The 22,946-nt window shown below is 34.7% G+C and overlaps 1 protein-coding gene across 3 annotated transcripts in view; it reads right to left on the minus strand.

Annotated features, from left to right (window-relative positions):
* LOC136034834 (cyclin-G-associated kinase-like) overlaps nucleotides 1-22,946 on the minus strand; it is a 104,293-nt gene that overhangs the window by 23,469 nt on the left and 57,878 nt on the right. For all 3 annotated transcript variants that reach the window (XM_065716287.1, XM_065716289.1, XM_065716288.1), the window contains exons 7-12: nucleotides 22,067-22,210; nucleotides 13,746-13,974; nucleotides 10,934-11,058; nucleotides 5,455-5,657; nucleotides 4,550-4,683; nucleotides 141-360 (exon numbers count right to left, since the gene is read on the minus strand). In XM_065716287.1, coding sequence (XP_065572359.1) covers nucleotides 141-360; nucleotides 4,550-4,683; nucleotides 5,455-5,657; nucleotides 10,934-11,058; nucleotides 13,746-13,974; nucleotides 22,067-22,210 — 1,055 coding nt within the window. The remainder of the gene's footprint in view (nucleotides 1-140; nucleotides 361-4,549; nucleotides 4,684-5,454; nucleotides 5,658-10,933; nucleotides 11,059-13,745; nucleotides 13,975-22,066; nucleotides 22,211-22,946) is intronic.

The following is a 22,946-nucleotide window of genomic DNA, read 5'->3' on the forward strand; positions in this document are numbered from 1 at the left end:
ATATATATATATATATATATATATATATATATATATATATATATATATATATATATATATATATAAGGGTGATGCATGCTCCGCCAGCATGAGCTGGTATGTACTCTTGGAAGTTTTAAGGAGAAGAAAGATATTCTTACTCTACTATCAGTGACACTGAATAGTCTCATCCTTTCATATTCTTGTAACGAACATAAAATCCTATTATCCGCTTCAAAAACTTCAACAAAAGGTCTACATCCATCGCGAGCTTTTGTGAAGGCTGGTATTGGCTGAAGAACTAAAGATACCAAAGTCACTGGCTTCAAATGAGGGATCAGTGGAGGATCCCTCAAAATGTCTGTGAAATAATGAAGATACCTACAAAATATTAACACTAAGCATTTTTGGTAGAAAGTCACAGGACATAACACTTCCTCGGGTGCTTTCAAGTAGACTCATTAAGCAGGTATGATCTGGAAATAGCAGGTAAACTGCGAGAGGGATGCAGGGGGTAGACTTCGGTTTGCAGAATAGACTTAATAGAACATGCGGAATAGAATAAATAGAATAGAATAGTCAGAATAAACATAGAAAGAATAGAATAGTATAGAGTAGACTAAATAGAATGCGGAATAGAATAGATAGACTGAAAAGCGATAATTTAAACAATACGTTAAATTACAAAGAATTTTAAAAGAATGAATGAAAATAAAAAACCAGGGGAAATCATAAATCTAACTGAACCTTTGATTTATACTTTAAATACCACATCAACCAAGGGAAATTACTACTAAAAAACTAATGAAGCATACTTACAATATTTCATAATATGTCTGCTTAGAAAATATTCAAATCAAGCTGAAATTATCTTTGCCTTGATTATTACTAGAGTTAATTCTGATTGTCATTTAAGAGATCGCCCTAGCCTTATATTTTAACTAAGAAAGTAGCAATTAACATATCTGAAAAAAAAAATTACTGAAATTGATTACTAAATACCTTCAGTAGAATGGCTGCTACATCAGATATATTTGAACAAAATTGATGGACTGCAAGATCACCAACAGAAAGACAGCTAGATTTTTGACTTCAAATTGTAATCATTTAGCTTTTGTAGTATTCTTTCCAATGAAAATATTACTATCTACTAGACAAATATAGGCAGAGATAAGTTGCCAATAGCTATTCTTTCAATAGTACCTTCTGTCAAGCATCAAGCTTGATTTGCATAGCCAATTTAAGTTTCACTTGTTTTAAGATTTATTTATTCATTTATATTAGTACCTGTTGAATATTTTTTTGCTATGATTGTTTTTTTTTATTTCTGTTCATTTTGGGTTTCATTTATTCTTTAATAGTAATTACTGGTCGTTTTGAGTTTGAGTTATTGTAGATGTTTATTTCTTCTGATCTTATGGTCTTTACTTTTCTTTGAAAAACTTCTTTTTCGGTAAGTTTTTTTTAATTAACTAATAATAAGGAACTTATGCGAGAAAGAGAAAATAGGCTTAACAGATAAGGAATTACCGAAGAATTACCAATTACCAACATATGCGAGAAAGAGGCCTGGCATATAGTCTGCTTTTAAAAAAATTACCAACTTGAATTTAAAAAGCCATAAACGAAAGCATTTAGATTATAAATAGATGGCAAAACCTGTATTCGAGACATGGAAAAATATATTGAAAAATACCTTAATATTTCGGCTTCGTATCAGGAAGTTTTTATCAAATAAAGAATAAAAAACAGACCAAAAAGCTAAAACATAAGAGAAAACAGCCTAAAAATTGAGAAAACGCTATACTACAAACTAAAGAAACAAAAGACCCGTCTGTGAAAAAATACTGTTTGTTTTCTGGAAGTTCTGAACAACTCCTTACGGTTAACAAACAGTGCCAAAATCTAATAAAACTGGGAGTCAATAATGTGCAGGTCCAAACGATTATGCATTGTCCTCTGATATAGGTTCTAGAACTATCTTTTTTCTATGACTATCTACCTTAGTTCTTCTACCCTAGGAGAGGCGCATGGACGGACAATAGATAGACTTATCTATTAAGAAATGCACTAACATCATTTTTATACAATCCTAACAAGGGGGTTATAACCAGATTTGCCTCTCACTCAATCGGACAATCTGTCTTGGCTATTTCTACAATTAGCCATGGCTTGATGCCCACAACTATTCGATTTTAAGTCAATATCGTCATCTCATGATCTTCGTTTTGAGAACAATTTAGCCAGGTATGTGTGCATGAATAATTTTTTGGGGGCCCAATTGCTTTTCCGCCTTTTGGATAAGATCAAAGTATAGTATCTGTTCTTAAGAAAAAGAGATAAAGATCCTCCTGAGCCATTGCTGGCGCATAGGGCATCGAGTCGAAGTTTCAGTTGCTGAGTGTTTTTTACAGGGACAAGTAGCAAGCTTGTCGCCCAAATCTGTTCTTATCATCTTAATTTGTTATCAGCTTAATGTGTGATACAGTCCCAACATAGGACCCAGAAATCAAACCAGCTTTCTATTTAGATATTTTATTGATGACTCAGGTTGATATGACTAAAATTAATGAAATAAGATCATCCTTCAATATAATTAGGCTTACAGCAGGATCAGTAATCTCACGGAAATACTCAAACCTCTCAAATTAGCATTAATATTCTAATCGTTTATTAGATTATTTTGACCTTTATTAAGTGAGCCCAAACTTCCTCTGGGTCAAGTTTCCAAAATTTTATTTTCTTCCTCTAAAGGCTGTCTAAAAAAAACACCAGATTTAAAAAATCAGTTCTTTTTATTTATTGTTACTTGCAACATTGTTTTTGCATATTTTACTATCACTGATCATTGAGGCCATGTTGTGATACTGTTCTTTTGTTTTCCAAGTAAATATTTGTAGTATTGTATGTTCATAAATTCGATTTATAGTAGATTCGTATCCGGTGCTGTTTTTGAAACACACTTTATATTAGAATTATACTAGACTGTGGACTGTTTTCTGATTTAACTCTTTTATATGGAATTTTGCCTATAATCTTCCCTATCCCTTTTTATGCCAATCTCTTCTAAATATATTTTTTTTAATTTCTACGATTTCTATAAAACTTTATAACAGTCCAGCGCAATTATCTATTATTTTATTTATCAGGCTTTATACTATGGCGTGAAAGATCTAATAAATATTCTGCGAAATGTCCTTCTCACCATAAAAAGTTGCTGAGCACTTTTACAAAAGGATGATTATAGTTCTTTGTATGTGAATTTATTCGCATCATTTTCTATTTTATAGTAATACTTCATCTTTCTATGTTGTTTTCTAACGTATTTAAACTGTTAAGTTTTTCATTTTTTTTGCTATCGATAAAGCGTTCTGGACGTGAAGCCAAAATTTTCAGACATTTCTAGTACAATTTTTCGGTCTATTTCAACAGTTTTAACCATTGTTTACACATCCATATATTTTTATTTTATTGATAAAGTAAACGCAGTGTAGTCCAAGAAATTATTTACTATTAGATTGGAAATTATTTAAATTAGAAAACTTTAAAAAACATCTAAAGTTTTATACTGTGCAAAAACCTAATATGTTGCATCTAGTATGTTGATCTAATATGTTACAGTAGTCCCAGGTGAATATATCCACACTTAGACCCAATCTTCCCACCCAAAGCACATGTTAAAAGAAATTCACTCTATTCAAAAATAAAATGTAAATTATCTAGAAGAAGGAAAAGATTTAATAATTTAATTAATATGAGAAACACACATCCTAGATGGGACTTTTTTCCCACTCAGAAAGAGAAGGTTTTAGGTGAGGGACAGAGGGGGGCGGAAGGTTTAGGTGAGGGCGAAAAAGTTTTAGGGGTGCAAAACTTCAAATAAATAATCGAATGTATATAATCATTTTTAATTTTTGAAATTTTATTTTTATTAAAATAAAGTAGAGGGACAGATAATAAATCAAAATAATTAATAAAATACTAATTAGTTAATAAAATCAAAATGAGTTAAACAATTATACCGTAATAATTAAAACCCTTAATTCAACATAATTAATAATAATCAAACAATTTAAATAATAAATTATCCTTTAATTAATTAAAAATAATTTTTGTTAATAAATGGACATTTTATTAAGATTTGCCTGGAACTTTTGTGTGAGACAGGGGGCAGGGCGCTAATCAAGATTTTGCTTCGGGCGCAAGAGAGGCCAGAACTGCCAATGCGCCAAGAGCATACGCCACAAGAAATCCAGTATATTAAACAACAGTTAGATTTAGTTAGAGGAAGGAAGAGAACAAAAATTACCTAGTCTGAGAAGTACACAAATAAGGGGTTCTCCCTTATTCAAAGCATACCCTACGCCAAAAGAAAGTCAATTTATTGACAAACTTAATTTGATATAGTAAGAATAAGAAAAAGAGAGAGATTTTCCTTTTTTATGAAAAACTAATAAGCACACAACAAAGGCGAAGTTCTCTTCCCCTTAAAGCAGGAGTCGTAAGAAATTCACTATACTCGCAAATATAACTTGAATTAGAAGAAGGAAAAGGAAAACAAATAGCCTACCTAATCTGAGAAGCACACAACCCAGGCGGTGTTCTCTTGACGGCGAAAAACTGTAAAGCATCATCAATTGAACTAATCAGGTGGCAGTATAAGACTAGAGCTGTTATTATTACAGCTGAATTTGCCTTACCATCCTGCGAAGAACAAAATAAAATCTAAGTAAATCAGAAATGTTAGATTGGAATGGAATCAAAATATATACTTTATATTATACTTATATTTATACTATTATACTTTATACTATTTATACTAATTTATATATTATACTTTATAATATTTTATATAGTTTAATAACAAAGAAACATACAATTGAAGCTTGTAAAAAGGAATAGAAAAAAGGGGCGTTGAAGAGCGAGCCCAGCAGAAGCTGCCGATAAATAAACTTGTCTCACAGCGTTGATCTTAAGGAAAGATTTCTACTTGCACTTGTTAATAAAAATCCAAGTACAATTAGGGCCTGTTTTCAAAAGATTGAGATTTTACTTATCCAGTTTGAGCCCCCCCCCCCTCAACCTCAAATTTTCGCCCAACTCCCACAAAAGTAACAAAATACACCCAAACAAAATTTCGCGCGATAATTACAAATCTTTTTTATAAACCCTCCAAATTTTTTGTACCCCCCCCCCCATCAAGCAAAAATCCTAGATAAGGCCTAACCTACAATATAAATTTAATTGATCACCTGGTATAAATATTAAAATTGAAACAAAGCCTTGATCCGAAGCGAAGTAAAGAGTATGTGTGAATTCAAAGATAGATTCGACGTGAAAAATAGCAATAAGCAGGTTCGTCAATTCCAGTTAGATTAGAATTAATTAAAAATTAATACGGCTCAATACATTGATTACCAGTTGGAGTTAACTCAGTTTCCTTAATAAGATTTATCTCTACATTCTACCACTTACCATACAGTGGACAGCGCAAACATTTCTTTCATTTTTGTTCAGATGATCAAACGCAGCTTTTGCAAGTGAATAAAGAGCAGTGATAGTGGGAGTTTTTCGACAGTTCCAACTATTCTCAATGACTGGAGCACTTCCAAATTTTGGATGAGTATAGGGGCGACCAGAAACATTTATTACTAGATACTGATTACCATGTCGGGTCTCTGAAATAGAATACATTTATCAAAGCTTAAAAAAAACATTCTGACGTAATTGAGTTTAAAAAAAAAGAAAGGGAAAACAGGATTTGTCGGAAAACAAATTATACACGGAATTTCTTAGAAATGAAAATGGAGACAATGACTCAAAAGGCAAAATTTTTAAAATTAAAATCTTTCAGGAAAAAAAAAACAAACAGTTATTGCTGGCAGACATATTTTTTTCAATTTAGCAACTTAGTAATACAGCTTATTCTGACTTAAAACTAGTAAGTTAGTCGTAAGTAAGTTAGATAAGTTAGTAGTAAGTTAGATATCCAAGATCCTAATGGAAATATCACATTGCAGATAGTGCTAATTAATAGATCAAAATCTACTTACTTGAGACATGAAAAAACTTCTTTTTTTGTCAAGTATGGACAACCAAAAGCAACCAAAAAAGGGATTGAGAGCACACAAAAAGGACGTGGCTTATATTTATTGTCTAGATTCAGAAAAAAAAAACAGAAACAGGAAAAAAAGCTCGGAAAATCCAAAAAAAATTAAACAGAACAAAAAATCTAATCAAGCTGCTAATGTACGATGCAGTCTTTGGCAGAAGGAATACCCCAATTTCACAATATCGTAAAGGTAAAAAAGAGAAACACTTTATAGGAAATCAAGCTACATTTTTTTCGTGTCTTTTCCTTTCCACCTAAAACAAGATATTAAATTTATCTTCTAGAGGTTTTGCTAATATCTATTATTCTTAAACTAAACAGAGTAAAATTAAAAAAAAAAAAAATAATACAAAAAAAACAGAAGCCTGGCCTTTAATTTTAATTTCTTATATTATATATAATTTAATGTCTATACTTGTTGAAGCGATTCCGATTGAACATTTAACTAGTAGTACAAAAATTTTAAGCAAAGAATTTAGATCTTCCTCTTTTTAAATGATGAAAATCGACTAAAGTAAAATAGTAAAAAAATACACAGGATACATAATAAGAATAAAAACGACCATCACAAGCACATACTTACTTTCGTTTTTACTTTCCATTTTGTTTCGTTTTCAATCACCAACAAAAAAATCTTCTCCGGTGGAAAAAAAGAGGGGGGGGGGGGTATTGAAAATAGTTTTGGAAAACCACTGTAGGATTGCTCTACGTAAAGAACGAAATTTACTACACAGTACATATTACTATAGAGATGTGAAACATCGTTCAAAGCATCAATCCAACTGTAGTTTTCTTCTCCTGAACATGGCCTTGATATAAATCCCTTAATAGTTTATGAATCCTTAATATAATTCAGTAGACTTTTAACCTGCGGTAGCACATTGGATTGATGCTCTGCTTGGCAACACAAGGCCCGGGGGTCGGTCCCCGGTTCAGCAAGGTTGGGCGATATGCTTGCTACTTGTCTCTGTAAAAAAAAACAGCAACTGAAACGTCGCTTCCGTTATGCGTTAGCACTGGCTCTGGAGCATCTTTATCCCTTTTTTGTCTTTAGTAGACTTGTGCAATAGCTCCTTGATTTAATTATTTTAAATCAAGAGGTTCGTTAGTTCGTTCGTTAGTTCGTTGGATTGGGAGATGGTTTACAATGAAAAGGATGATGCTTCAAAAGCTTTTAACATTTTTTCAGATATTCTTTACCCTGTGTTTGAGAAAAATTGCCCATTGAATAAAATTAATTGCAAGAAAGCTAAACCGAGAAAGCCGTGGATAAATGATGAAATTTTGAGTTTAATAAGACAAAGAAATAAGTTGTATTGTCAATATCTTGATAATCCATCTGAAATGATTTTAAATGAGTTTAAAGAGTTGAGAAATTATGTAAATAATTCAAAAAGAAATGCAAAGAATGAGTATTATTTAAACCGTTTGAAGATTAAGGAAGGTAATATAAAAGATACTTGGGGATACTAAAAGATACGTGAAGTGATAGGATGTGAAAAAAAAGATATGTGTATAACCAATTTAAAAACTAGTAATAGAATTATTCATGATAAATTGGAAATAGCAAATTACATGGGTGATTATTTTTCGAAAATTGGTAGTGTTATACAGAATGAAGTGTCTAGAGGTGGTTGTGCCGTCAACATTAACGTAAATCCTTCAAGCATGCAGAATGGGTTTGAATTTGTACCATGTAATGTAGAAGAAGTTGAAAAAATTGTTTGTAGCCTTAAATCAAATTCTTCTGGTGTAGATGGATTGAACCTAAAGGCTTTTAATTATGTGTCGGTGTATCTTTTACCGGTACTGGTTCATTTAATTAATCTCTCAATGGTTAAAGGGCATTTCCCGTCGGAACTGAAACGATCTAAAATCATACCTTTACATAAAGGTGGGGACCCCTCAGAACCCTGTAATTGGCGACCAATTTCCATTTTACCTTTATTTAGTAAAATTTATGAAAAAGTTATTTATAAACGATTGTATGATTTTTTGGATTCGAAGAAAATTTTGTATAATGGACAGTTTGGTTTCAGAAGTAAACATTCCACTAGTCATGCAGTACACCATCTTTTAAGTTTTGTTGATAATGCATTTGAAAATAATATGATTCCTTTAACTGTTTTTGTAGATTTCCGTAAGGCTTTTGACACTGTTGATTTTAATACTCTTCTTAGTAGACTAAGTGGGCTTGGGTTAGGTAGTACTTGTGTAAAGTGGTTTTCATCGTATTTGCATGGCCGGACTATCAAAGTTGCTTTATCAGATATATCAAGCAGAGAGTTCGGTGTTAAGTGTGGAGTGCCTCAAGGTTCCGTGCTGGGACCTCTACTTTATCTTATTTATGTTAATTCGTTGGCTTCACATGTTGGAGTTGAAGCGCTGACCTCTTTCGCGGACGACACTGCGATAACAGTAATTGGTAGTTGTTTGGTGCAGGTTGCACATAAGGCTAATTTGGCACTTGAACGTTTGCGCAGTTTTACAGTAGGTAGTTCCCTAGCAGTTAATGCATCTAAAACAAATTACATTATATTTAGTAGAACAGGTAGGTTACTTAATGATAATAATAACATTTTTTTTGGACATTTACCCATTAAACAAGTTTTTGAAATTAGGTATTTGGGGTTTTATTTAGATAATAATATTAGTTGGAAAAAGCATTGCAGTGTTATTGGTGCTAAAATGGCTAGGGGTCTAGGAATTTTGAGACGTGTAAAAAAAACTTTTCCGTTCAAGATTTTAAAAATCATTTATTTTTCCCTTGTTCATCCTTATATAGATTATGGTTGTGTTCATTGGGCTAGCAATTTCTTCTCTAATTATAAAAGGATCCAGATTTTGCAAAATAAAAGCATTCGATTGATTGCGGACATAAAAGAGCAGGTTGAATCCAAAACTACTGCTAGCTTTTCCCGGTGTAATGTTTTAAATGTTGGTCAGATTTGTGACTACCAGGCATCAATTTTTGTGTTCCAGAGCATGAAACATATATGCCCTGAGTATTTCCATGATTATTTTTCCATGAGTCAGGAGTACCATAATTATGATACAAGAAATTCACAACTTTTAAGCCATGAACAAAGAAAAACAGTTCGATCATCATATGTGGTTCGTAATCTGGGGCCTTCTGTTTGGAATAGTTTGCCGGCTGGCATCAGGGAGTCTGTCACTTTATATGGGTTTAAAAATAAATTGAAAATGTTTTATTTAAGTAATAGGTTTTGAAGGGCAGAAGGTTTTTGATGTCTTTTTTTGCAGTTTATTGATGTGGGGTGGGGACTGAATACCGGTAAATGATATTTAATATGATTATTTTGTTGTATTTTGTTCATGTGTATGTGTTGTTATTTTTTATATATAAGATAGGCTAGGTGGTTAATCATGAGATGTTATGTTTAGATATTTATTTATAAGATGTAAATCATAATATGAAATTGCAGCACAAGTCCTTAGGACTTTCTTTTTGCTGCAATAATTTATTAGTGTTGTCATTTTTTTTATTTATGTTTGTATTGTGGATAAAATAAAACTTACCTACCTACCTACCAAGGGAAAAAATACAGAAACAAGTAAGGACAGAACATTTTAAAGGCTTCCTAACACTAGACCTTTTGGTCGATTTGTTTAGATATCGAGGGTGTCTTACAATTACCCACCCTAGAAAGATTTTTATTGAGTATCTTATTGAGAAGAAAAGTCTGTTTTTAAATCAGGGGCAAGATAGCCAATCACAGACCAAAAGAATGAACTACACTTCTATTCTCATCTACACTGTTTTCGTCATCATTTACTCTGACGATCCTCCATCTCCAAGTCTTTCTGTGATGCATTACCACACCGTCGTACTTCTCCACACTCCTTATATCCAGTCTGAGATTACTCTTCAAAATTCCCACCATTAATACCAACCACTATTCATATTCGACACCAAATACACAAAATAGCCAAATGAAAAAGATTAAAAAAGAAGTAAGAATGGACTCCAAACACATTTCCAGCCATATGAACGCCACAATTTAACCAAAGCTAGTTGTGTTATTCCTTCGTTGCATTTCTCCGTCGTTCGTTTTAATAAGTTTATCGACTTAGCAAATCAATCACTCTAATATTTTTTCTGTCACTTTTATTATTCCTTTTATTGTCTGTTTGTCAAATTCCAAGTGACACTGTTCCGTACATATTTACAGATACGACCATAGAAATCTTTACAATTTGAATCTAAACTACGGCAATTGAAGTGAGTATTACATTTACAATATCTTCCAGTAGTGGCGTGCAGTTGCGTTACTCTGCGATAATTCAGGGGAGAAGAGGGAAAATGAAAAATCTGCCGTTTTCAGTAAAAGCAAAAGAAAAGAAAAAAAAGATATTTTCCGATGAAAATTCCCCAAAAAACGGCTTTTTACTAATCTAGGCAGGGAGGGGACGAAAAATACAAGGGGAACACACCTCCCTCTCTTAATTAACGCTACTGTTAGCGTGAGCTTTGCTCGGAGTAAGCAAGCCCAAGAAGCAGTGTTTACACGGCCGTGTGCAATGCTTGTTTTCTCATTATTTGTGATAGGATTCTTGTATCTTTTTTCAGACTTTCACTCCCTCCAAAATGTCAAACCCTTCAGGAATGATTTCCTTTACAAGCACCTGTATTTGCTTTCCTCCTCAATACCTGCAATATGTCATTTATCTAATGTTTGCTACCAAACTTGCCAATTAGCCCAATTTCCTCCACCGAGGCTATTTGGGCAACTGGCAGTTTAAATGGATTTTTTTTTTTCAGTTAAATGGTCACAAATTATTAGTAACCAGGAAAAAGAAAAATACCGAATAGTTCATTACCTAGAAATGCCCTGACATCTTCTGAAGGGTTACGATAGGCTGACTCGATGCCATCGGCGGGGTATGACATCACAATGAGCCGAGACGTCAAATAAGTTATATCTAGTTCTCCTTTTGCAATAGTGCTACAAGTAATAGAGTCATTACATATAACCACTAATTCTAAAAAAGACAACAGTAATAGTTATTCAGTAGGAACAGCAACCATTATAATATTAACACATTTTTAAAAAAAATAAAAATAGCCATATAATCCCGAAAAAGGCTTATTTAATATAATGTGCAAGCTAATCCAATATTCAAATAAAATTTGTGCACCGTAAAATGTGTCAGACCAATAAGCGCGATTTTGACAAATTCAACACCCTATGGCGTAATACATAACTAAAGTCTTATTGGTGAATAGTTTTATATTATTTTTTATTTGCTATTAATCATATCACCTATAAGCCTGACAAATCGTTCAATCTACGACGATAATTCCGGTTATTTAAAACGCAGCTAGCATCTAAAAATAAGAATTGAAACTAACTTTAAAATAATAAATGGAATCCCCCAATAAATTTTACATATCTGGAATTTATCTTCTTTTTAATACATTGTAAAAAAAAAAACCTTTTCCAAGAACAGCAATGCCAAAAATCTATAGATTTAACCTTCAAAAGTAAACTGTATTCACATCAGACAAAGACATGCTTTATGACCTAATAAGTGATTGGGCAACATGAACTGCTTTAGCAACCTTTGGTCACCTCGATTTAAGAAAGCGTTGCAACTTTTCTTAAATTTCTTCGCCCCCAATACACGCTAAAGCTGTCGACCCAGCAACACTTTTAAAATGATATTCTCTAAGGAAAATTTTTTCTAGAAAAAAAATGATGATGCGTTTTTCAAAGATAGTCTCAAAATACGTTGGTTCATTTTAAGAACAACATTATTCTCGATTTTCTGATACCATATTAATCTTCGCAAAGTTAAAATTCACCATGTCTAGGAGCTAACGGCGCATTAATTTACCTCAAAAACGTTAAACCATTATTAAGTAGTTTTTTTTTCCACTTGAAAGAATATAAATAGATGTCATGGAGGAGCACCCAACAATCTTGAAGCCACAAGGACCCAAAACGAAGGAGTTCAAGTGCTTTCTGCCAAGTGCTTTATTATACACATCTAGAGCACTTAGTATAGCTTCAACAAGAAACTGACACCTGCTCACTTGCCAGCTTGAACAAAGATTTCCACCCGAAAGCAGAATCAATGGCTCAAAGAAGGGAAAGCTTGGTGGAACAACTTCAGATAGTTTTCTCTGACATATATTAGAAAAGCCTCTCTATTTCCCAGCCTGACAGCTCTAGCTAAAAAACAAGCACGGACCTTTTTTTTTTTGTCCCAGGTAAAATTATACGTCGCTTTCCAAAATATAGTCTCATATTCATCAATACGGAAACTTTCCATAAAAACCACAGAGGTTAAACCCTGGCAATAGACTGAAATTGTAGGCATAGAAAAAAAGGAGAGTGTAAGCATTGTTTGAGCAACACAATTCAGCAGTTTCGTTGTGAATACGGAAAAGCCAGTGGTAAGAGTGGTTAAGAGTGTAACAGCGTTATAAACAGCAACAATACTTGCGGAGAGGTATTTTAAGACAAGTTTCATAGAACTATAAACACGAAGGAGATAGAACAAGAACTTTCAATAATGGGAATAAGCGACGCGAGTAAAATCAATAATATTGGATTTACTATAAGATTTACTATTAAATACAGAATTTTCTATACTCTTGGAGTAACCAACCATCAGTTTATTCAAGGTTAAACGGAGTTTACTTAATAAAAAGGAAAAAAAAAATAAACACATTGACTCATAAACATATAAGATTCTGCACTAACATGCAAGTACAGATCCCACTTCACTCTTAAACACATCCACACACCTCCTCAATAAATAATGAAATCAAATAGCTTTAATATTAGAGCTTACTTCTTCCCCAAACGTAGATCTTGTTAAAGTAAAAAAAAAAAACTTTTTAGGCGAAAATATTTAAATCTAAAACATTATTTAATTTATATTATCGTTAACATTTTAATCTTTAACAATACTTGTTTCTTTACATTATTTTTAAAAGACCCAAGACAGCTCCTATATCTCAGCTTTTATGGAAGTATGTTGTTATACATTTTAACAAAAGCTACATGCTACATATTATTAATGCTACCGTTTTTAATAATACAAAAACATAAAAATAATAAAATAAATACTGCAAAAACAAGAAATTCAGCATCAAAACCTTTAAATAAACATCAATATGACGATAAAAAAAAGCAAAAAATATTGACTGATCGTTCAAAATAAGGAATAGGTAAAATAAAAATAAATTCCACGAAAAATTTTAAGTACAGTCAAAAACTCTCCAATAACCTGGCTCCTTGGAATTCATATCCCACCTTCAGGGGGTACAAGATATAGCTATGGAATCATAAACGATAATTTCTGTGAAGTTATACATAATAGAAATTTACAAGAGGGAGTAAGGAGTGAATTTAGAAAAAGAAAAAAAAATTTTTGCTTGCTTGAAAAATATTTTTTTAATTAAAAAATAAAAATTTTAATTAAAAAAAAAATTAATTAAAAAAAAATTAAAAATGTATATATGAAGAAGCATTTTCTTAAATTCACACAACCTCTGGGTTTTTAATACGGCTTCAATGATCAGCGTAGCTTTCTGAATTCACTGAAGCATTCATCCCCGTTAGAAAGTCAATATCAGCCCTGTTAGAAATTTCTAGCAAAGAAAGGGCACTAAAGAGCTAACCTGTGGACAGTTTGCATAACTTTGGCCGAGGTGTCCTTCAGGTTCTTAAAAAGACTTCCTGCTCCTCCTTTTAATGAAGAAAATAAGCTGCTACTGCCGAATGACGAGCTTGAAGCCGCAGGACCGGGCTGAAGATTCACGGAATGACGCTGACCAATTGGAGATGGAGGACTTGGTCGCGGTGGCGCAGTTGGTTGCTTTAAAGTATCAGCATTCTTTGCACCGTTTCCTGCAATGGAAGATTTGAAAAATGCTAGATGTTGGACAAATTTATTATATTTGGCATTTAAGGTTTCACGGCACCTTTAATCAGTTGATGAGGTGCCATAGAGGCACGTAAGAAGGCGGAGTTTGGGGCTCTTTACCATATTCAAAAACCAATGTTCTTTGTTGTTCCCATAATCTTCTAGAATGATCACTCAATTCACCTCTTTTGCCAATTGTTTCAGATTTATCCCTTCCCCCAACCCCGAAGTACGCTCCTGCATAGCCTACTATAGGCTTTAAGCAAAATGCCCTTATTTCAGCCTTTCTTATGTAATTTTATCAACATTTAGATCTTAATAGTTTAAGGTCTTTGCAACTCCCATTCTAAACAATTTCCAGGTGTATGACTGATCAGCCAATTTTGACTCACAAGAATTCTCAGAGACAGAGCTGCATCAGAGCACAAATCAGGAATGACCAATCACTTTACGTTTACCTCGCCAAAGGCAAATCATCGTTAGAAACTGATGATGACTACTTGTGTTTTTACCTTTTAGATTTAGGTAGAGGTTATGGCCTCTTACTAGCTTCTGGCTGGGCTGATGCTTTTAACCTAGACTAAATTGATGATGGATTAAAATATCTTTCGTAAAATTATATCCAAATGCGTATTCATTATTGAATACTTTGGTGACCCACTCTTCATTCAGAGGTCAAGTCGGATGCAAGTCCCAAGAAGTCAGAATTTGAGAATTAGCTCACATTTTCGATTGGGTTTTGCTAAAACACGACTAATGGGTATGTTTTAATTACAAAAACTTATGCCCTTCTCCTTCATTAACGACACACGGTAGGATCGGGTCTTGACACTGAAATTTCATTGATAGTATATTAGATGTTATTTTCAAACGCATTTGATTGAGAACAGCACATTCTGATATATTATGAATAAATTCAAGACCCCCCCCCCCACAGAGGTTACATCAGGCACGGTTTCTCAAGAGGCACAAAAACTGTCATTCGTATGCAAGAGCAACATACCGTCACAACCCACAATGTTCAGTTGAAGTTCAACAGCTCCAAATGATAGATGTTGAATACTATTACAGCAATTAAGAGACGCATCTTCCTCTAAAGAGGACGTATCTCATTGGAGCCTCAAAAAGTCATAAAGTGGAAAATAGCTCTCACCTTTCACCAGCTTTTGTTGAAATCCAATAGCCTATTCTGGTAAATATCCTAGATACAGAAATTAAGATATTCCTGATTACTTAGATAAATGATCGGCAAAACCCCTATAAGTTATAGGCAGGTCACCAGTTCTTACCTCCCGCCAAGTTTAAGTGAGATTAGCCAACCTGTCCTGGTAGATGTCGTGACAACATGAATTAAGGGACCTCCTCTCCCCAGACCTTAAACTGGGCAATGGACTCGACCATCTCTTCCGCTACTTGTCCTGATGAAATAATGTGGGGACCCTTTCCCTACAGTTTGGATCAAATCCGGATTCCTAAATTAATTAATTCAATAGCTCGTATTTTCCGAACAGTTTGGTAGATTCGACCACCTTTTTCGGCGGAAGCTCCCGTGCAAAACTCTCCCACCATAGAGAACGGTTTGCGCCCAGATACACAAAAGGTCCAAGTAAAAAAATTACTCTGTTTGTCTACAAGGTTCCATTGAGATCTAGATAACTTGTTCTGGTGGATGTCGTGATGACGAATATTTATGGAACTATTCTCCCAGGTGAATGCAAAAACACAACAAGGATACTTGCTCTTACTTCCGTCACGCTTGGTTGAGATCCGACAGTTCTCCCCCACAAGGCTCTCCCCGTTTGATGTATAAACGACGATAATTTGTGGACGCCTGACTTCCAAAAGGCCCTAAACCAACGGGAAATGCACAAAAAAGACACTAGTTGTTAGTTCTTGACAAGCGCAATTCAGGCCTGATAAGGTCTACTTGTAAACGTCCCGGTGATAAGAATATAGATACCCCCTTTCCCCCTCCCAAAGAAGTTTAATCGGGCCAGAAAATCGACATGACACAATTAAAACACTAACTCTTACTTCCCAGGGACTTTGGTTGACACTTGACAACACTGTCTTGTAAATGCCGTTTTAACCAGAATTTTGGTTCCCTCCCTTCCCTCCACCACAAAAGGTTAAAACGGGTTCTGAGCTTAAAACAGCTGGGACAATAGATCTTATATCCCATCAAGTTTGACTGAAATACAACAACTTCTTTTAGCCTAAGTCCTGATGACAATCATTTAGGAATTAGAGCATTTGCTCTCGGTTACCCCTGAATTTGTTTGAGGTCTGATCACTCTTTCTGGAGATAATGTGATAACATGGAATAAGGCACCTCTTCCTTCCCACAGAAGATGGACTGACATCCGGGAAGTTTAACTAGGGCGCTCACTCTTGCTTCTCACAAAGTATGATTTTAAGTCCAATAGCAAGTTCTGATAGATGGCATGAAAAACAGAATCCAAGTACGTTCCCGCCAAAGAGAGGCTGGAATGGGTTCATTCTCTCTTCTCCCAGAATAATTAAAACTAGGAGAATTACTATTTTTTTTCCACCAGCTTTGGTTGAGATTCGATAAAACCTTCTGCTTGGTATCTCATCAACGAAATGTTGGGACCTTCTCTTTACTTCCCCCACAAAAGTTAGGTCGCCCCCAGCCTCCTAGAAACACCTAAGAGACTAGCTCTTACTACCTACCAAGTCTGGTTTAAATCCAACGATCTTTTCTGGTAGTTGTTCTGATGACAATGATTTAGATCCCAAGACAGAAGCTGACAGTAGAGTTACCGCACACCTTGCAGCAGTTGAACTGTACTCAGATACATACAAGGCGCAGTTGCAGTACCTATTACTCCCTATAAGATTCTGTTGAGATCAAGTTGCTTCATCAGGAATGTCGTGATGACAAGAACAACGGAGGTCGTATCTGGTTGTGACCACCTAATTGGCATAACTAGGGCACTAACACACACCAACAATCACTTTTTATGTAGACATTTTTGACAAGAATTTAAAGAATACACCCACCCCCCACAAACACAGAGATCACATTGGACAGGGACCCGAAATACTTTCCGCCAAATTTGGTTAAGACATGACAACTTCTTTCAATAGAAACGGGCATCACAGCCGGGTTTATCTCCGTCTAGCAAGGTCAACCTAGCCTAGCCAGAACAAGACCATCATATTCAGCGAGTAAATAGTTTTTGGATTGCAGAGTATCATGATTGTGGTTTGCCAGTAGAAGTTTGTCAGCATAGGATATTAGGCTAAAATCACAACCATTAATAGAAAGACCACCTCAAATATTCCTTATCACACCGGTTGTTAGTGAATTGAACAAAACGGGGCTTAATTTTATCCTTGCACTAGTCCTCTCAACAGCTTCAATGAATCATATGTTTATATTTGCAAAGGTTTATACTGATAGAGCAATGACAGTACCAAAAGGATAAAACTGTAGCCACATACTAGCTAACACCAATTCTGAAAAGCTTCGAAAACACATGGGGCTGAACAAAGGAATAATTTTTCTACTCTAGAAATCCTTCTACTTACTAGAAGACACGCAACTCCTCAACTTTTTTTTCTTTTTTGCTAAAACCGAAATGTCGAAGCTCAGTATTACACTTTATTAACGGCAGAATAATTATTTCAATAGCTTACTTCGGGCAGAATGCACAGTTATTAGGCGATATAAAGAGCAATGATTCGGATTTTTTCTCTCTTAGGTATATTTATCGATAGGCCCGTTTAAAAACCCTTCGAAATCAAAGACGATCAACATACATTTGAAAGAAAAGTGCTAAATGTTCTGTTAATAGAGGCAGAGCCTGCTGAAAGTTGACTACCTTAACAGCATTGACACTAGGGAAGGACAGTTACATTTTGTTTCGTATATATAACGTGCAGTTAAATTTTCATCCCTTACATTACCAAGCTACAAATAATTGATAACAAAAAAAGGAGAAAAATGATGAAAACAGTAGAGCGGGGAACAACAAGCTTACCTACTTACTTATTGATTAATTACTTAGTAATAATTTCTAAGCAATTAGTTAAAACGCAGTAATTAAAAGGGTCATTGTATTTCGTACCGTTTTAGTTCACAAGCTTTTGTGAACATGTTCCAGATGCTGTAAATTTTCGCTTCATTCACCATGTTGATAATGTCCGTTCATAAAGATATATCGCTAATACCGGAATTCAGCCCGTTCCGAAACTCAGGATTAGATGATATTAGCGACCAGGTTTTACTATTAACAACGGCTAATTTGAATAGTGAAATCAATTAATACCCTAAGTGCTTCTTATGTTCGTCTTTATCTCAGATCTCGCCTAGTCCTTGTTTTTCTAGTCATGCATATGTTTTTGAGCTCAGACAAACTTCAGTAGCTCCTCCCAACATTCCGTTTCATTCTAATCCACCTTCCCATATATTATTTAATTCTTACTGATTGGATTATTACGGAGATACTTTTACATAATATCATTCCGATCATTTCATAATATCAATTCTGGGACCTGCAGGGGTCAATTGCAACTTAAATTCCCGGTCCAGTTTGCAGTTTTTTTCTCTATCTGGATAAGGTCCAATCAGAGAACTCTAAAAAAAAGTTCATTGACTTATTGATCAAACAATAAAGGGTCCCAATGTAGCTATTTATAAGAAAATATTGACATTTATTTCTATGTATCCCCTTTTCTTCCTTTTTTCCTTCCTCAAGTTGTTTTAATGATTTTTTGTTGTTAGTCTAGTTTATGGCTTTTTATGGGTAGAAAAAAATAATAATAAAATGATGACTTATTACTTACTTAGAATCAACTGTTTACTCAATTATTATAGGTTCCTAACACTGAGAGCCTAATGAATAGCAATACTTCTCAGATTTTTTTTTTTTTTTTAGAAAAAAAAATCGTTTCAAAAATGGGTCCAAGAAAACGGACTCGGCCATCTGACCTTCGGTAAAACTCGAACTTTGGAGCTGATTCGCATGCAGTAATTTTGATTGCCGTAGGAATTAATGGCTCTATTTCTTCACATTGATTACCTTAGGAGTTGCTACATCAGTCTTCATTTTCAATAACTTTTTTTAGGATATTTCTTTTATTTTGACTGAATTTTCTGGAATTCCGCAGACATATAAAACTCTGCCAAGAAAAAATTTCCAGCTAGGATCTGACTCATAGGTGGGAGGAAGCGACGATTTTTCCAGGATCTTGTTATTTGCATAGTTACCAGAAGGAGTTGTTAGATCTTAACCCCACTTATAAGAAGTCAAAGTTATTGTCTTAGTTGTGCTTTTAGGATGTCCAGACACTATCTGACTATTGAGATGGAGGGGGGGGGGGCACCTAGATGCGTTTTAGCAGGACATCTACTGGAAGGAATTGCCAAATGTCAACCAGACTTGGTGATCAAGTTATGTCTTTTGGGATTAGAGCCATATACGCCCTCTGTGGAGGATGGAAAAAAGGGAGGGTCCCAAAAATTAAACCATCAAATATAAGAAACTGTTGCACCTCGACCAGCACTGATGGATATTAAGACAAAGTATCGTAATTACTTTATGAGTCCTTATGTCACTAGACCTCCAGGGGGGGGGGGGGGTAATCCCATAAATTCTTTATATCGGACCACTCAACAAAACGATTTGGCAGAACCCAAACAAATCTCTCGGGTACCATAATTTTTAGACAACACCTATTCTTTGCAGGAGCGAAAGGATCTCTAAATTCACGTTACCATGCCATATGACAGAAACGGTGGTGACATCTCAACAATAATATATGGGGAGCAACAGCTAGAGCCTTAGTGGTGCTTTTTATGGATCTAGAATCGATTCAACCTCAGTTAGGGATGGAAATAATTACTATATTTCTGTCTTTAGGATCTATTGCAAAAAAGGATGACGGATGCCAGTCATAGTGGGTCAAAAATATGAAAAAGTGTTCTTTTGAAGGTTTGTACTAACTCTGATCTCCTTGGGGGAAGTTTACGACCCTACACTCTTTTCTATACATTATCTATCAGAACACACTTCCACATGTCAAAGAATAATTTGACGGAAACAAAAAATGAGATCACTACTTGTGCCTCTTGAAAGCTCTTAACCGGTTCAACATATATGGGGGTCAGTTGCATCAATTCACCTAAATGTAGTGGTGGGGGTAGAAGCAAAATAATATTTTTCAAAATCTAGGGGGAAACCAATTTTGTTATTTCTTTCAACGAAAATACCAAAACAAGATGTTTCCAAAAATCAAAGAGAGGAATACTCCTCCCCAATTGACGCCCCTGGTCGGGAGAGAGGGTCCCTAAATTCTTACTACAATAAAAATCATCAGGAAGGCTTTTTGGATCGTAAAGAAACTTGGTGGGAAGGAGCCCATATCCAAGATACGTTTTTGACGATCAGGACCAGATTCGAGCTCTGCGGTGTTAAATAAATTGTATCAGAACAGTAGCCAGAAAAAATTGTCAAATCTCCAGCAAAATCTTCATTGAAGAGGAAGAGCTAGTGTCGCAAATTTTGTCTTTTAAAATCCCAGGATCGATCCGATCCCAGGACAGGGGGTCACTAGATCCTTTATACACCTCTACCAGAAGGGGGCATCGGGTCCCGACACAACTTGTTAAGAAGTAAGAACTAATGTCCTAGTTGAGCCGTGTGGGCTCAATCTGACGTTTTTGGAGGAAAGGGTTCATCAGATCTTGTCATCAGGTCACCTAACAGTGTGGGTAGTCAATCATCAACCAAACTCGGTGGGGAGTAATAAAAGGCTTATTACCTAAGTTTCGCCTATTGGGGGTTCGACCCTCGCTAACAGAAGGAGGTTCCTCCATTCCTGCCATCATGGCATCTGCCAGAACAGGTTAACCTACATAAATAAATATTGATTTTCCGATTTAAATAAATCAACCCAACCTGGTGAGAAGTAAGAGCCACCTGCAGAATTTATTCAAAAAACCTGTACAACAGCCAAAGTTATTTTCGGCACCCATGCTTGATAACACCTATCTGAAGGAAGGCCTGAATTCTTGTCATCGACTGATAACGATTATAACACAGAGATTAGCAGCTTTGGTTGGCCTTTTTGAGGATTCGACTCCAATCCATTCGACATTATTGCCGTTGCCATAACACTTTTGCTTAGACCGGATGTCAAAATTTTACTTCATAAAAACTTAATTTTAAAAGAAATATCCAAATACCTAGATCTCACTCTGTTATAGAACATTCACAAGAATTTTTTACCTCTTTTAGGATCCTCTAACCCCATGCACCTCTTTATGTCTCTCTTTCTTCTTATTGTAAGATGCTTTGATTCTTTAAAAAAAAGGTTTATGCCTCTGAGCTGAGCAGAATGGAGAATAGTGAATGTATATATCCTGTAAAGACTATGTAACTAAATAGTTTCTTAGGCCCCACGGCCTTTCTGTTCAAAAATTACTGTAAAAAGACAAAGACATCAAGTGCGTATATAAGCCAAATCCAAATGTCCGAAGCTATATTTCTTTGGGAATACCATACCATACCATGCCGTTCACGGCATAACATAACTGTTGCTGTTAACCGCACCATGCCGTTAACGGTATACCATAACTGTTGCCATTAACCATGCTATGCCGTTAACGGCATACCATAACTTAACAAATGGAAATTTTCAGAACAAATTGAAATTTTTTGAAATATTTTTCATTATTGTTAATTATACCTTATGTGCTTTTAATTTATGCAGCCAGTTTCTAGGAATTAGTCGATAATGTTCATTAATACACTATTTACTCAGTAAAAGTGACGCTTATAAACCCTGAAAAAATAAACTAGAAAAAAAACGTGTAGTGCAGCAATTTGACAAAATCCTGTGAAGTAAGAAGCAGAGCATTCTAAAAAAAATAAAGGTTCTGGATCTGTTCTAAATAAAATTTCAGGAACATTGAAACCAGTTTATTTAATGAACTCCAAATCATAATATGGAAACAAAACTTTTGTTCGTAGACTAGAAATAAAACACCAAAATAAAAAAGCAAAAAAACAGAAATAGCTAAAATTCATGCGAGAATACACATGTTACCTATATCAGTGCATATGTTTGATCTCCTTTCAATCTTGAGGGGAGTTTTCAGTGGGAATCCTTTGGTTTCTGATATAGCTGCCAATCTTTCTAAGACGTTGTCAATATTGTACCTTTCTCTAGGGTCGACTTTTAATAGGCCTCCTAGAAGAAAAACACAACAAATAAAAACGTGTTACTATTTAAATAATAATCCATTGATAACACCCCCAAAAAAATGAGTCAAGAAACATAAAGAAAAAACAAGAAACAAATTGTCAAAAAAAAAACAAAAAAAAAACAGAATCAACTAGGTGAAAAAACATGGAAATGGCCTTATAATTGCTCAAACAGAGAAATACGAGACTTGGCCCCTCTTTGTCGGTAGATCTTGAGCGTTGAAATTCGAAACAAGTTTTCTGTTCTTGTGACATGGTGCCAAATACAGTAAAAAAAAATCTCGAATCTAAAAAAATTCTCACTTTTGACAAGAATTAGAAACAACGCAAATGAAGCCGTGATACCCAAAATTCAAGGGGGGAGCCCCAAAACTCTAAGACAAAAAGAAATGAAAAAAACAACTTAGAAGCGTCTATAGAAGTAATTGAAAATACACTTCTCGCTAATGTTATCTTTGGTAGCGACATTGCTTCTTGATTCTACCTGCAGCGACAATGCTTCTGATTGGCACATGAGATCCAATTCTTGCTCCAAAGGCGAAGATCAATATAAATTAAGAAAGAACACAATGGCATATTGCCGGAAGAACTTCGAAAAGCATTAGATTATCACTGCAGGCATACACCTCATACTACATCTTAACCTACCCAAAGCTGATAAATATCTTCAGTCTTGAAAACACATTGTGTTAATGGCAGAGCCGGTCTCTCGAACTTTGTTC

The sequence above is a fragment of the Artemia franciscana genome, chromosome 13 (genome assembly GCF_032884065.1).
Source record: "Artemia franciscana chromosome 13, ASM3288406v1, whole genome shotgun sequence".
Classification (NCBI taxonomy): domain Eukaryota; kingdom Metazoa; phylum Arthropoda; class Branchiopoda; order Anostraca; family Artemiidae; genus Artemia; species Artemia franciscana.